Here is a 16861-nt window from a genome sequence, read left to right as displayed (position 1 = left end):
TTGAACCACCAGCCTTCTGGTTAGCAGTCAGGTGCCTTAGGCACTACACTACCAGAGTTGTTTATAAGTGATTTTGTGCAACAACTGTACTGAATCCATTCTTTTCTTCTGATAGTTTGTCCATAAATTGCTGGCTTCATTTTTTGTTTAATAATATTTTATTGTGTTTGCAGTAAAGGTTTATACAGTTGTTTAGTTGTCCATTCATCAATTTTTACACAGATTGTTCAGTGACACTGGTTCCATTCTACACAATGTGTGACCATTCTCATGATTTCCATTCTGGTGGCTCTGTTTCCATTAATCTAGTTTCCCTGCATCTTTGTCACCTTTGTTTTAAAGTTATTGTTGACCATCTGGTCTCATACGAATGGTTTTTTTAAAGGAGCTCAGGACTTACAGGTGATATTCTTTATTTTGTGAACCAGTGGGTATTTAACTACAAGGTGAGCTCAGGGCCTTGTTCCAGTTCAAAGTTTGATGAGTATCTCAGGGCAAGAGTCTCAGGGAGTCTTCCTTTCTCAACCAGCCCAGAAGGTGTGCCCTTTTTTAAGAATTTGAGTTCTCTTCCACATTTCTCTCCCTTTGTATCTGGTCAGTCTGTTGTGTCCCTGATCAGGATGGTCAGTAGTGGCAGCCGGGCACCATTTAGTTCTTCTGGTCTCAGGTGGGTGAAGCCATCGTTCATGGAGACAGTTTGTCCTGTAGAAGAGTTTCTTCTTTGAGTCTTTGGTTTCCTTCTTTGTCTTTGGTTATGGGCTAATAGGGAAAATAGATGGCTGTTTGCAAGCTTTTAAGACCCCAGACATCTCTCACAGAACTAAGTGTAGAACTTAAACTCTGTTCACTATATTATGAGTTGTCTTGAGTCTCCAAACTCAGAAAAGCAATCTTGTGAGGTGTTGGGGTACATCTAAGAAGTATCCGTAATTGTGCTCTCTGTATTTTATTATTTTTTTATATATGTATACCTATATACGCACACATGGGAGCTCTGGTGGCATAGTGCCTAAGGCATTTGACTGCTAATCAGAAGACTGGTGGTTCAAACCCACCAGTCACTCCTTGAAAGGAAGACTGTGCAATCTACTTCTGTAGAGATACCGCCTCGGAAACCCAAGGAGGGGTCACTATGAGTCGGATTCAACTTGACGGCAGTGAATTTGGTTTTTGGTTTGTATGCGCACACATACATGCATGTACATATGCATACACCTGTATACGCACACACCTGTATCACATATACATACCTGTAGGAGCTCTGGTAGCTTAGTGCCTAAGGCACTTGACTGCTAACCAGAAGACTGGCGGTTCAAACCCACCAGCCACTCCTCGGAAGGAAGATGGGGCAATCTACTTCCGTAGTGATACTGCCTCGGAAACCCTAGGAGGGGTCGCTATGAGTCGGGTTCAACTCGACGGCACATAACAACAACAACAACACATGTGTATGACTGCATGCATATGTATGTACCTATGTACACACACACCACCTGTGCATACCTGTATACATATATGCCTACATACATGCATGTACACATACAGATACATACACCTATATACATACACATACCATATATACATAGTTGTGCACATTATATGTCTGCATACATGCATATACACATGTATAAGCCTATACTTGTACCCAAACATACATATTCCACATCTACAAACTTGTGCACATACCTGCATGCATATATGCATATGCACATGTGTGTCTGCATACATGAATATACACATATGCCTATACCTGTATGCACACATACATATTCCACATCTACAAACCTGTGCACATACATGTCTGCACATATGTATGTACACATACATATGCCTACACCTGTACATGCACATACACATTCCACACCTACATACCTGAGTACATACGTGCCTGCATACATGGTTATACACATATATACGCCTATACCTGTATACATACACATTCCACATCTACAAACCTGTGCATGTATGTGTCTGCATATATGCCTATACACATACATACACCTACACCTGTACCCACACATACATATTCCACATCTACATACGTATGCCTACACCTGTATCCACCTGTATATATATTCCACATCTACAAACTTGTACACATACATGTCTGCATGCATGCATATACATATACATATGCCTACACATGTACACACACATACATATTTGACATCTACAAACCTGTGCACATACGTGCATGCATGCATATACACATACATAGAACTGCAGCTGTGCACATACATGTCTGCATGCATCAATATACACATACATATGCCTACACCTGTACACACACATACATATTCCACATCTACAAACCTGTGCGCATATGTGCCTGCATACATGCCTATACACATACATATGGCTACACCTATACACACACATACATATTCCACATCTACAAACCTGTGCACATGTGTCTGCATACATGCTTATACACATACATATGCGTACACCTGTACACATACATACATGTTCCACATCTACAAACCCATTACCAAAAATAACAGGTGTCTCTACTGTCTAGAGAATGAGTCCCACCATCCCCAGCAAGCACTAACTGACGTGAGTTTCTGTATCTTGACCTACTCGTGTCATTTCATAAAAGCAAGAATGTATACTGTTTGGGGGGTTTTGTGACTGACTGACTTCACTCAACATAATGACCTCCAGGTTCGTCGTTGTAAGATGTTCGGGGAACTCATTGTTCTTTGTTGCCAAGTAGTATTCCATTGTGTGCATGTGTCACACTCTGGGTGCTCATCCCCCGCTGATGGGGACTTAGGTTGTTTCCACTTCTTGGTGTTGTCACTAGTGCCACATAAGGGTGACACGTGCTGGCTTCGTCCTAAAACCTTACCTTCAGATGCACTAAAAGAAAGCCTAGCAGCTGTGTCACTCCTCCAGAGTCAAGTTGCAAGTGATGAGTGGTGACTAGCAATGACATGGGCCTCCATCAGAATTGGGGTTTATTGATGTAGGGAGGGGGTGAGAAGAAGAGGGGTCCATACCCAGCAGGAGGCTTGGGATCAGGAACTACCCTGGGGGCAGAAGCAGGCCTTCTGCAGCCTCAGCATTCTCACAGCTGGTTGGAGGCTGAGTACTCTCAGTCCCTTGACAGCTGTCTTTTGTCTCCTTGCTTCAAGAGGCCTCTGTGGAGCCAGTGGGCTTGTCACAAAGCAGTTGCATGAAGCTGCTGTCAGGAAGGACACTGCCTGGCAGCAGGAGGTTCGGGTCAGGGACGGCCATGGAAGGCGGGTCGTGTGTGTGGGTCACCTGGGTCCTCCTCCGGGGTTCACCCAGACCCCGCGGTGAACGTGGTCTGGGTGAACGGCCCCAGTGCTTAACATGGCTTCTGCCTTCAACCTCGTTGAGGCTCTGCTTGCCCATTGTCAGGTCAGCAGACGTCTGCCACCACCGTTTCCTTTGATCTGACTCTGAGGCCTCCCCGTGTGGTTCTCAGTGGCTGGTTCAGTGCTGGACGCGGTCAGCAGGTCGTCCTTCCAGAATGCCTGGGGCACGCTCCAACGTCCAGCCTCCAGCTCACGGCCAGGCACCTTAACCATTTACACGTTGAGGGCACTAAACAAGAAACAGGCTACAACGCTCCAGCCTCCAGCCTCCGGCTCACGGCCAGGCACCTTAACCATTTACACGTTGAGGGCACTAAACAAGAAACAGGCCACAACGCTCTAGCCTCCAGCCTCTGGCTCATGGCCAGGCACCTTAACCATTTACACATTGAGGGCACTAAACAAGAAACAGACCACAACAAGAGTTATCTGGAAGTCGACTCCCACTCATAGTACCCCCTGTGCTCCATAGGGAGCTCTGGTAGGGTAGTGCCTAAGGTATTTGACTGCTAACCAGGCTAGTGGTTCAAACCCACCAGCCACTCCTTAGAAGGAAGATTGGGCAATCTACTTCCATGGAGATACCGCCTCGGAAACCCAGCGAGGGGTTGCTGTGAGTTGGCTCTGACTCGACGGCAGGGAGTTCTAGTTCAGGGTTCCCTAGGGTTCCGGTGGTGGTTTTCCAGAAATTGGTTGCCAGGCCTTTCTTTCATGGTGTGTCTGGGTGGGCTCAAACCTCCAGCCCTTCAGTTAGCAGTCAAGCACTAACTTCAGTGCCACCAGGGACTCCCCATTGAATCCAGCCCCCACCTTTGGAAGGCTGAGTCATCTAACACAGGGACCCCACAGAGCAGAGCACTTCAATCAGGGTTGTCCTGGAGACCCGGATTGTGGCAAGGTTGCAGGACTCGGGTCCACCACCTACAGGATGCATGCATTCGCCCCACCACCATGATGTGCGCCATGTCTCCCCAAGAATCTGCAGGGTGGTTCTGACACCCTTACTGGGGTAATCTTGGAGAAGACCCCTGCTTTGTCCAAGGCTCCAGCATGGTGAGTCATGGGCAGCTGACACGGGCAGCTGTCAGGACCTTCTAATGAGGAGTATCATTGAATGTTGGTGTTCTCTAATCCCAGGAGCTCTGGTGGTGCAGTGGTTAATGGTTACTAACCAAAGAGCAGTGATTTGCACCCCCAGCCTGTCCGTGGAAGGAAGATGGAGCATTCTGCCTCCATCAAGATCTACAGCCTGGAAGCCCGGCAGGGTCACTGAGAATTGGAATTGACTCGATGGCAGTAGTTTGGAGTTTTCTGATACAGATGGTCCCCAGGTCTCAGGAGCTGCTCAGTCCCTCAGTGTGCTCACTGGCAGGATGCACCTTCTTGGGCAGTTTTGGGTGGAAGGGTCAGGAATGTGCCTTCCCTTCAGTGTTGAGTAGTTCCTTCACCCTGACAACGTGAGACTCCGCCAGCAGAAACCAATCGGAAAAGCAGGGGGTTTAATTGTCGGGGCTGCTGGCCTGCCTGCCTTCCACGGGCAGCTCAAGGGCTCCCCCAACTCCACTCATCTGTATTCTCGCACGATGGGGGCGCCGTGACAAGGGGACTTGCTAAAGCCGTTTTATGGCTGAGGTAACCCTAAAGATGGAAAATCACCTCAGGGGCTCCCTTCCAGCTCAGCAGGCCGCCCTCTGCTCAACGAACGTTTCCGTTTCCGCCGACTCTGCGGGATCACACACCCTTGTGTGTGAACAGCTCTGCTGGGGCCTCACGTGACACTGGCGTTCTCATGGAGGGCCCCTCGGTGGAGGGGGACATGAGCACTCTGCGGTGTCGTTGGCCCTGCCAACGCCCGCACCTCAGCCCTGCCTCAGATCCCTCAGCACCCTCTGCCCTGCCCAGCCAAGAAGAGGGTCCCTCCTTACACACATGCCCACTGTCCCCTTGGAAATTAACAAGAAGCTTAATTCAAAAGAATGAGGCAGGAAGGAGGAGGGGCAGGAGATTGATCACTTTTGAATTTGGGGCTCACTGCCCAGGCCCTCTTCCAACCACCTTACCCCCCTCCTGTACCACACCTTCTATGATTTACCTGGCCCTCGTCACTGCCAGAAGACCTCCCCTTGGGGTGAGCACAAATGCACCTTCACAGCGACCCAGCTCACCCAGTGTCCTTCCTGAGCCTGCAAAGCCCAGCACCTGTCCCATCCCCCACCCACCTACATCCTAGCGGACCCTCCACCTGTCCCATCCCCCTCACCTGTGTCCATGGTCAGGTGCTGTGGTCATGCCTGCCTGTCACTCTCCTCTCCTGTCCACCCGCTGCTCAGCTCTGGCTACGTCTGCCTGTCTGAGCTGAGCCGTACCCAGGCCCCTCTGTGTGTTCAGCTGTAAACGCCACTGTGCTCACCCCCTGAAAGCCTGGCTGCTGGGACCTGACCATGTGTGTGCTCAGTCCCCTCCCCATCAACCCCATGCCCTCCTCTCAGTCCCCACCCATAGTCCAGCCTCCTGTTTCACTGTGAACAAAGACACTCTGCCGTCACGTCCAGCCATGTCCAGCCGTGTCCCACGTCTCGGCGCCTCTTCTCTCTGGCACCCGGGAGAGCACCCAGGCCAGCTCCACCCCGGACCTCACTCTAGCAGCCCCTGTCTCCCCAACATCAGTTTCCTCTTCGCTAGACCTTTCCCACCGGCTGACAAACGGGCCATTATTCATCCACTTTAAAGAAACGCCTGATGGCACTTTTCCCTCCAGCAGCCACCCTGCCGTTCCTTCCCCTTCGCAGCCCAATTTCTTCAAGAAGTGTCTGCCCTTGAGTCTCCACACACTCTTCCCTGTGAGCCCTCCCGCCTCAGACCTGCCCCCACCTCAGACTGGAGGCGTTTCTCCTGTGGACCCTCAGTCACGCTCTCGTACCCACGATGGCCCTGAGACGTTTTTAACAGTCACCGACGCTGCCTTGTTGCCACCTCGAATGGTCCAGTCCGCTTGGTCCTCACTGAGCTGGTGAGGTCCATGTAGGACCCTGTGGTCTCTCCTCCTCCCTGTACACTGCCCTCGGTCCCCAGGCCACTGGGTCGCCTGCTTGCCTTCCCTGCTGTGCTGGCTCATTGCCTTGACGTGCCCAGGGCTTGAACTCATCCCTTCTTCCCACTTAAAAGAAAAATCTATGTGCTGGTGCCTCCAAAATGTGTCCCCCAGCCCAGAAGTCCGTCCCACCACCATCTCTCAGTCAGTCTGCTTGATGGCCTCCCTTGGAGGTCTGATTGGCAGCTGGAGCTCAGTGTGCATTATACCCCATTCCTGATACTCTCCCAACATGCGTCCATTTCCAGTATCCTCCTCCGAACATGTGTCCCACGGTCTTCCCCAGCACTCGCCTCCAGCCACGTCACGATGCCATCTTCCCTGGCACCGTACCTCCAGCTGCATCAGCCGAGAACCCCAGATTATCCCCGACGCCCTCTTTTTCTCTTACCCCTAAACCGGATCACTGCTATCAGATCGCTCCGCCTCGCGGCGACACCGTGTATGCCGGGCCACACTGTGGTCCACGGAGCTCACCACTGTGCTGTTTTAGGAGCAGGTCCCCGGCCTCTCTTCCGAGGCGCCTGTAGAGAGTCCACAGTTCCAGCTTTGGAGCTACTCAATAGCCAGGCACTTCACCGTCTGCACTACCAGGGATGCCTCTACTCCAGTCTGGTCACAGTCCTGCTGGCTTGACCTTCAGAGGCCGCTGGGAGTCAGTGCCCGCCACCCCACGGTAGCCCAGCCTTTCCTGCTCCCCTGGATTGCTGTCATCCATTGAGCTTTGTCGAGCCTGTTGGGTGACGGGGACGTGGCTGTGTCATCCCTAACTCACCCATGCTTGTCCCACAGCACAGCCCCTTCTTTGCCGAGCAGCTGACTGCATTCCAGGTGTGGCTCACCATGGGCGTGGAGAACAGGAACCCCCCTGAGCAGCTGCCCATTGTCCTGCAGGTGAGTGTCTTCGGTCCAGCTGATGGGCTGAGCGTGGCCTTTGAGGAGGGAGCCATTGACCCAGGACTGTGTGTGCGGGCTGCCAGCTCCCTCCACTGGCAGCTGTACTCGGGCCACGTGGTGCTGGATAGACAGGTCCCGCGGATCCAGTCAGAGCCCAGGACTGAAGGACTCCCCACCCCGCCCCCAATTCCATGTAAGTGCTGCCATCAGCCACCCTCCCCAGCACTCGGTGACCACACACCAGGGAAGAAGGGCTCGTTACCACTGCTATAGAGCTTTGTTGCAGGATAGGCACCCAGCATAACCAGGGAGAGAAGGGTGAGGACACGGACCCCTTGGGATGGGGCCTGAAGCATGCGAGCCAGCACCTTTGACCCAAAGCCCTGCCTCTTCCTCTTCCTGAAGTATGGACAGTGGTGGCCACTCTGAAAACCTGGATGTGTAAGCAGGTGTCATGGCCACATGACTGTAGCTCGAGGCCCATCGGTGGGTTGGGGGTGGATTTGTGGGTCCACCACAGGGAGTGACACTGGGGAGACACGAAGCTTTCACTTCAGCCAGAGCGTGTCTGGGGGGAGCTGCGCCCACTGTGTCGTGACATGGCAAAGGCATCCCACTCTGGACGTCGTTGTGGACACCAAGGCCTCACAGCTCACTGGGGCACCTGGAAAACATTCTGTGTAATGGGAGGTGGCTGAACTTGGGTCAGAACTGTGGACACTGGGGGAGCGGCCCCCCACAGAAAGAAGGGTGGGAACCCTTTGCACCCTCCATGTCCGTGTCGGTTTGGAGTGGGTAGGCTCACCTCCAGGTTGGGAGCTTGACTCCTGAGGGGTGGCTTGGCCTCTCTGATTGACAACGTGCATCTCATCTCTGCCAACACAGACATGGCTCCCCTTTCTGCCAGGGCAGGGGTGGGCTTTCCCACTAAGGCTGCCAACCCCACGGCAGACAGCAGCACCCTGCCCACCTCTCTGCAAGGCCAGGGCTCCCCTCTCAGCAGCTGCCCCTTCCAAGAGGCACTGAGTGCCCTGCCTGGAGGCGGCGTGGTCCTCTGTGCGGACCACCCTCAGCTGCACATCAGCTCTGGAGGTGATTCGCTGACAGAGCTGAGGCTTCCCCTGCTCAGGCTCGGCCCCAGGCCTCAGACCGCAGGAGGAGGAGCTGAGGGGAAAGGTCCGGACAGGCCAGGGAGCTGCAGCCCTGCCTGTCTTCACTTCGGTGACCTGTGGCTGGGCAGAGTGGTGTCCTGCCACGGCATGTCACGCCAGGGATCGCTGGTACAGTTTCCGTGTCGTCAGCATCAGCACTCCTTTCCTGATGTGATAGAAAGGATGAACCTCCCGGATGCAGTAACTCATACCCACAGAAACCACTACTGTTTCTCCTTCGTGCTTCTGGTTAAGGACAATGCTGCGACTGCAGGGTGAACCATAAACAAGTGAACTAAACAGAGAGACAGGTGCTCTGCAGGGGTGGGAAGGGGGCCAGGTGACCAGCTGCCAGGTGGTGGCAGGAGTTCAGGGTCCAGGGACACAGGTAAGGTGTGCTGTGCACCACGGCTCCTCCTGAGTAACTACTGCCCCGAGGCTCACCAGCAGAGACTACAGCCCTCTTCCCACAGCCCCTGCCCCCTACTCCCTGAGCGAGTAGCCCTGGCCTGGCTGTGGCAGGGATGCCTCCAGCGCGGATATCCAGGTCTCCACAGCCTGGCAGATGGACCTCTTGTACAAGGCCTTCTGTTGACTTGTTTTTAATGTTCCATTTACAATCCACACTTCCTCAGGGAAGAGGAGACCTAGTGAAGCCAAGTTTCTGAAGCCACAGCTCTGGAAGGAGACAAGGTAGGCGTTTCTGCACAGTCCTCTAAGCAGCACTTCCTCACCTTGGTGGGCTGCCTCGGGCCATGCCTGCCTGGATCCGTGCTGAGCCATTCCTGAACAGGACAATAAGGTGTGGGTGAAGGGGTGCTGGGCCACACGGTGCAGCCCTCCCCACTGCATGTTTCCTCATCACCTCAGCCAACTGCTCCACGCTTTGTCTCAGCAGCCATGCCCTATTGTCCGTGACCTGTTCTCCCGTGCCTTGGACGTCAGAAAATGTTCATAAGGGATAAAGAGACTCCCTGCTCTTTTGCCGAGTGCCAAAGAGAATTCTCTCCACTCACAAGTGCAACGGCATTAGAGGGTGACCATCAAGGGCCAGATACAAGTGACCCCTCAGGCCCAGTCAGTTTGCAGTCCTACATATAAATGTAACGTGGAAATAAGCTTGCTTTTTCAGCGTGGATGTCCTTTCGGCCTTGTAAAACTGTAAATCAACAGAAGAAATGGGAAAGATGTAATGTTGAAAATGACAAATACTGGTAGCTTTTCCGCTAGTCCTTGTCATTGGTGTCTGGATCAATAGATCAAGATCCCTGAACCTCCCGGCAAAGCCCTGCTGTCCCTCAGGGGGCCCTAGCACCTGCACTGGCACAGAGCACGCACCTCATGAAAACTTGTCCCACAGAGACATCGTGGTGGAATGCTTGGGGTCAGAAGGACGAAGCACAGAATTGCCCTTGAGTATAAAAGACATAAAGGAAAAGGTCAACAAAGGTGATGTCATCGAGCTTAAGACCCTGAAATAACACAGTAAAAGAAAAATAGGCAACATGCATGGTAAACACTGTTCTATTTCATCCCAATAAGAAAAAATCATTCACATAGTGGTAGAAAAATGGTCTGGGCATACATGGCTAATATACTAGCAAAATCACCAGTTAACCAATGGAAAAATTGTTCAGCTGCAGTCATAAGCAAAGAAACTAGGATTCAAGGCAGGCTTTGCTTCCACCTACCAGGTGGAAAGAATGATAGTTTAATAAGGGCTGGCCTTGCTTTGGGAGCTTTCAGTTGGTGTTTAACTTAATAAAACGCTTGCAGGTCTTACCATGATATCCTTGTTTTATGAATGAAGACATTAAGGCTCTGAGGTGTTAAGAGTCTGCTGGAGGTCCCCTAGCCAGTGGGCAGCATGTGGGCTGCAGAGCCCCGTCAGATGTACAAGCACAGCATCCCCAAAAGTTGGCTGGGAGTGGAAACTGGTTTAGCTGGAGGGTCATTTGGTAATGTAAGTATACCCACTGTGGGCTTGTGGTTTCACTCCCGGAATTGATCCTGGGAAGTCGCCATGTGCAAAGGTGTGCCTTTGGGACGTTTGTCACAGCGTTATTCATGAGAGTAAAATGTGATCATAACCTAAGTACTGTATCAGGGGAAAAGAGACCCCAAGTTCAAATAGGTTCAATAGAGACACTTTCATTAAGCCTTGGAGAAAACAAAGACAAAACAGTCATCCTGGATGAGGGAGACCATCACCCGAGAAGCTGAATGGAGTCGGCCGGGTCATGTCCGTGGGGCTAATTGTCCATGATTTTAAGTCATCACAGAATCATGGCTGGTGGTGGATGGAGTCATCACTTACAGGCAGAGCTACCGAAGCAAGCAAAAGACCATGACTGGGATTTGAAGACAGGGAAGATCGGTTCTGATTGGTTCTGGGCTTGACTCCCTGGCTCGGTGGTGGTCCGGATAGGCTGTGACTCATGACCACACAGCCTGAGTCTTAGCCACAGGGTGGCTACCTGGCTCCCGAATGATACCAAAACCCCAACCTTAAGTTAGAAAAGAACGTCCGCAGGCAAGTTCTCTGGTTCTTTGTGAGCGCAATCTGCTTTCAACCACTTCTGAAGGTGAACAGGCCACCCTGGGTTGGTCCTGGGACTTGTCTGTGCACAGCCACAATGCTGGTTATGGTCAGAAAGAACCCAAAGGGCATCTGGAACATATGTCAAGCCTTCCAATGGAGTTAGGGTTCCCACTGCAGACCACAGCCTTCCACAACCCCAAGTGCTGTAGAATTTAACCTCTCATGCAGTATCCAGCAGTGGGGAGGGCATTTGGACGAGTGGACGCAGCACTGGGCTGTGTGCGTGACTGGCCAGGGCACACCTGGCATCAGTGTAGTCTCAGTGTGTGCTCCAGCTGACAAAGATGACAAGAAATAAGGTTATATTTCAGTTTAGAAAAAGCAAGAGAGACGTGGACTTAAAACACCTGGACGTTTAGATCCAAAGTGTCCTCATTGAGTTATTTTCTAGCGCAGTAGGAAAGTGTGTGTCCTGATACTGTGCATGGTGAATGTGTTTTACCTGTGTGGGGAGAAGGGTGTAAAAGCAGGAGTTGTGTGCAAGCGAGCACCCGCTTTAGGTCAAAATGAACAAATCTCACTTTCTCTGGGCAGACTGACATCCCAAAGCGCGCAGTGGGAGCTTGCACAGAGGGATCAGGTCCGGGTGGTTTTGCAAAGATGCAGCCTTCTTTCTATCTTCCTAGGTGCTGTTAAGCCAAGTGCACCGGCTGCGAGCCCTGGACTTGCTGGGAAGATTTCTGGACCTGGGTCCCTGGGCGGTGAGCCTGGTGTGTGCCTCGGGGAGGGGAGAGCCTGGGGGTGAGGGAGGCCATTGGAGTGTTTGTTGTTTCTCTCATGAAGGAAGGAGCTTGTGAGCATGTTCCCACCTGTGCCAGGGACCACACAGCCCTGAGCCGGGCCATGTCCCCCACCACCTGGGGGCACTTTCTCTCCAGGACTCCATCAGTCCTCATCCACTGTCTTTCTCCTCTTATTTTAGACACGATTACAAAACACTTTTCTGGGTACAGTTGTCCATTTAAGATGGGGGAGTAGGGAATGACAGCAGTAGAACCAGGAAATGATCAGTTTTTTCAGCAAACAAATTGCAAGGAAAATGAAAGGGAGCTCAAGAGGGAGCCTGTAGGTCAGAAGAGACCACAGCGCCATCTCCGCCAACTGCAGGGTGTGGTTCTCACATGGTTCTGTTTGCAAGTAAGATTCAAAACATTCACGTTCCGTAAAATGACACTCGGGACCACTGGGAATTTCACAGTGACAGGATATTTGGCATTATTGAAGAGTAAATGTTGGGTTTTTTTAGGTATGGTAATGGTATTGTGGTTATGTTATTATAAGAGACTTTATTTCTCAGAGATATGCACTAAATGTAGACATTATGGAACGTATGCGATTTGCTTCAGAGTATGACAGGGCAGGGCAAGCAGGTGGGGCTAAAACACAGCCGTGTGGAGCTTGAGCTGGTGCTGGGAGCTAGGGCTCACTGCATCACTGCTCTGTGTGTTTGCGTATTTGAGTTCTCCATTATGTACTGTTGACAGAGAGCGATAATCTATAGTTTGACATTGGAGGAGGAGACAGAAAATCCGACAATGAGGAAGAGCAATGCTGGCTCTGTATCTGAGTGCCCGTGGACAGTTTCTAGCAAAGCAGAGTCGTTGGCAACCTGTTGGTGTGACTCCTCTGTTCATGTGTGTGTGCGCGTGTGCACGCAGCTCCATTGCTTATGCCCGTGAACAGCTACCAGCAAAGCAGAGTCGCGGGTAACCTGTTGGTGTGACTCCTCTGTTCATGTGTGTGTGCATGCAGCTCCATTGCTTAGTGCCTGTGAACAGCTTCTAGCACAGCAGAGTCACGGGCGACCTGTTGGTGTGACTCCTCTGTTCGTATGTGTGTGTATGTGCACGTGTGCACTCAACTCCGTGACTTAGTCACCGTAGTAACGTTTAGCGTATTGGTTACACTCTTTAAGAAGGCAAGGAAACACACATTAACGTGTTTATTTGGAAGATGTTTATTTATTTGGTTAATTTTTAAAAGCAAATGTGGCCCTTTAAGGAGTTAGGCGTGTGCTGATTGGGAATGTGGAACAAATGCCAGATAGCTAAACCACTGAGCATATGCACGCGACTCCATTGCTTACTGCCTGTGAACGGCTTCCAGCATAGTAGAGTCATGGGCAGCGTGTTGGTGTGACTCCCCATTCTTGTGTGTGTGTGTGTGTGTGTGTGTGAGACGCCATCACTTGGTGCCTGTGAACAGCTTCCAGCACAGCAGAGTCACAGGTGACATGTTGGTGTGACTCCTCCGTTCTGTGTGTGTATGTGTGTGCATGTGTGCACGGCTCCATGACTTAGTCACCATAGAAATGCTTAGCGTATCAGTTACGCCCCTTAAGAAGGCAAGGAAACACAGAGGTGAGGTTCCGGACACAGCTTTAGCTGCTGGCTGAGGGCTCACAGCCTGAACCAGAGAAGTGAGCGTTAGCTCCTGTTAAGCGTGACCATAGAGCAAGGCTGTGACCAGGCAGGTGTTGGCCATCCTGGGTCCTGCACTTCCTGGTCCCCATCATGGGAGACCCATTACTGGAGGACGTGCTGTGGTTTTAGGTCTGAGGAATCAGATAAGCACATAGCGAAAGGGCTGAGAGCAGCCAGGCTGCCTGTGGCTCTCACCCTGGGACTCCACCTCCCTGTCACCTCCTGCCCTGAGAGCAGAGAGGCCCCGAGGATGAGGTCCCTGCTGCTGCAAATGAGGGCATTGGAGCTCCCGCCTGTGCTCGTCAGCTGGTCGGCTTCTCCCTCAGTGGGACAGGCGGCGCCATGAGTGATGGAGACCTGGCTCCAGTCTGTGAGCCCCGGCCTGGAGACACAAGTGGTGGAGACCTGGCTCTGGTCCGCGAGCCCCAGCCCAGAGGCCCCACAAGTGATGGAGACCTGGCTCTGCTCTGTGAACCTTGGCCCAGAGACCCCGCGAGTGATGGAGACCCGGCTCTGGTCCGGTCCGCGAGCCCCGGCCCAGAGACTCCATGAGTGATGGAGACCCGGCTCTGGTCCACGAGCCTCGACACAGAGCTGCGAGTGGTCGTGCTGGTGGGGACGGGTGAGACTCGCCAGGTGACGCAACCTGTCCCTCAGGAGGAGACGCTGCTGCGGTATCATCCTGGTCTGTTTGGACCAGTCAGGCCCAGGAAGGCCCAGGAATAAAATCAGGGATGAATGAGTCTGCAGCCCGGCCTGTCTCGCCCACGCGGGCCAAGGCTATGGTTCTCCGTCCTCCCTGCAGGGGGCCTCGGAGGGAAGGCTATAGGCATGTCCCGTCTCTTGTCTCGCCCACGTGAGCCAAGGCTCTGGTGCCCTCTGTCCTCCCTGCAGGGGGCCTCCGGAGGGAAGGCTATAGGCGTGTCCTGTCTCGCCCACGCGGGCCAAGGCTCTGGTGCCCTCCATCGTCCCTCCATCCTCACTGTGGTCCATCCTCACTGTGATGAGGCGTCCAGAGGAAGCTTCTCACACTCTTCTCTCCCTCAGGCCTTGTCTGTCGGCATCTTTCCCTATGTGCTCAAGCTGCTTCAGAGCTCAGCCCGGGAGCTGCGGCCCCTCCTGGTCTTCATATGGGCCAAGATCCTCGCCGTCGACAGCGTGAGTAGTCCTGGCTTGTCCTCCCCACACAGTGAGGCTATGTCTTGACCCACAGGCCTCTCCCCAATCCCTCCTCTGTCCTGCGCTGCCTGACCCAGGCGTGGCGACTATGGGCCAGAGCAGGCCCATGGAGTGCACACATTTGAGCTGCTCACAAAGCCGCCTCAGGTCTCACTCCCAGCTGGATGCCCATGTATGTATGTTGTCCCAGCCTGTCTTCCAGCCCCTGGCTGCACTGCCCCTGGCTGCACTGCCAGCCCCATGCCTTGCTGAGCCATTCCTCTTTCAGAATAAAGCCAAGGCCTCCTCTTCATTGCCCCCCTGTGAGTGACTCCCAGTCCTCACCCGCCCTTCTCTACCACACAGGCGCACCTGTGCCAGGTGCATCCTGACTGTCCCCGACCCTCACACATTGTCTCTGCAGTTTCCCTGAGGCCCTGTGTGGGCCTTGGGCTGTGACTCTGTTGGGGGGGGGGGGCAGTATGTGTGAATGTGGATGGGTGGGTGGGGGGTGGCAGCGTGTGTGAGTGTGTGTGTGAGTGTGTTGTCTTGTGCTGGGGAGTTCACAGAATAGTCTCTGCTGATCCTTCCAGCAACCCTGTGAAGTGAGTACAAGTTTGCAGATTATTCTGCAGATGGTAAAATGCACAAGTAAGCACCCACTCGAGGTCATGCAGCTGATGTGTGACATCACAGCCCTGGGCTCAGGGCCTCTGAGGCTCAGCGGGGCCCTCTGCACACCACACGAGAGGACGTAGAAACTCAGAGGACAGTGAGGGTGAAGGTGGGCATTGTAGCAATGTGAGTTCCTTTATGTGGCCTCTTACTTGGCTCTTCGGAAAAACAACTTGGGAGATTTTTCCCCCAAAGTCCTGAGGAGTTACCTTTGTCTTAGTTCTTTGTTGAAGCAACGGAGGGGAGGCAGGTGGGGGAGGCAGGGCTCCCAGGTTGTTTTCTATCCCAGAGGCTTTATTACTTTTGTCCAGGGAATTCCTCAACTTGATTGGCGTTTCCTGGATCAGCTGTAAACATCCTGATGGTTTGATCATTTTGTCTGGTTCTAGGCTGCAATCTGCCCTGTGATTGGTCAGTTTGATGCGTCTAGCAGGGATTGGTCAATTGGGTATGCAAATAGTGGTGCAAAAATCACCCAGTAGGATTGAGTGGCTTGCAGGGATTGGTCAGTTTATGGTCCTGCTGGGAGGGCCATGCTTTGAAATTGACAAGGAGTTGCAGGTATAGCCAGCCACCCCTGCAGGGTGGGCTCCCAGTGACAGGTCTGATGAGAGGCCTCAGCATGGTGTTTCCAACATGATGCTTCCTTAACTGTGATGCTTCCTGGATTACAGCTGAGGAGCCTTATGAAATTTCTGTTTCTTGGTCTTGTACAGCAACCTAGTGGAATTCTTGTTGGTTCTAATAGTTTGCCTGTAGATTCTCTTGGAAAATCCATGCAGAAATTTTATTCTGTCTGCCGACAAAAAGTCTGTCCCCTCTCTTCCTGTTCTTCCATCTCTCGCTTGGTTTTTTGACAGCACTGACCAGGCTCTCAGCACCTTCTTGAGTGGCAGCAGTGAGTGGAGACTTTGGGGCACGTTCTGGCTTGAATGGTCTTCCTGTGCTGTGAATGGCCCTTCCTCCCAGTGACCCCGAGGCCAGTTCAAGGCGGCCTCCTTGGGCTCCATGGGCTGCACTCAGCAGCGTGCGGTGGGGTTTCTGCTGCTGGCCTCCGTGCTCCCTGAGGATGGTGGTGGGCTTGTGTGGCGGGGGCACAGCCTCCCCAGGGAAGTCTGCACTGCAGCATACCCGCCTAGCAAGGCCCGCTAGACTTCTGGTCAGCAGCACCTTCCTTCCCAGACCAGTGGCAGCACTGACAGAGGTGCCGGGATGATCTCGGGGTCCTGGCGTCCTCTTTGCTCTAGAAGGCCATTCTCGCTTCCTACAGCCACACCCTTTTCTCCGTAAAATCACGCCACTGCTGCTTTGGACACCTGCTGCCAGCAGTGCGGTCACCGGATCCAAGCAACATGTATCTGTTTGGTGAACTGTAGTGGAAAGGAATCGTTAAGGAATTAAAAGCATAAGTCTCACATCTGTCAGCTCCTCTCTGTCACACTAAAACTTTTTCTTGCTAAACAGAAACTTTAGCAGGGCCAGGAAGTGGGTTTGGGTTATTTCTTTTTTTTTTTTTT

The 16861-nt window shown here is 52.5% G+C and overlaps 1 protein-coding gene across 1 annotated transcript in view; it reads left to right on the top strand.

Moving 5' to 3' along the window:
• RPTOR (regulatory associated protein of MTOR complex 1) overlaps positions 1-16861 on the top strand; it is a 428490-nt gene that overhangs the window by 325272 nt on the left and 86357 nt on the right. Inside the window, exons 11-13 of the mRNA XM_007959595.1 lie at positions 7231-7332; positions 11715-11798; positions 14559-14669. Coding sequence (XP_007957786.1) covers positions 7231-7332; positions 11715-11798; positions 14559-14669 — 297 coding nt within the window. The remainder of the gene's footprint in view (positions 1-7230; positions 7333-11714; positions 11799-14558; positions 14670-16861) is intronic.

Source organism: Orycteropus afer, unplaced genomic scaffold (assembly GCF_000298275.1).
Source record: "Orycteropus afer afer isolate SDZICR_OR568_19922 unplaced genomic scaffold, OryAfe1.0 scaffold00018, whole genome shotgun sequence".
In the NCBI taxonomy this organism is placed as follows: Eukaryota; Metazoa; Chordata; class Mammalia; order Tubulidentata; family Orycteropodidae; genus Orycteropus; species Orycteropus afer.
Note: the sequence above shows the minus strand (reverse complement) of the source record. Positions and strands in the feature narration are given on the sequence as shown.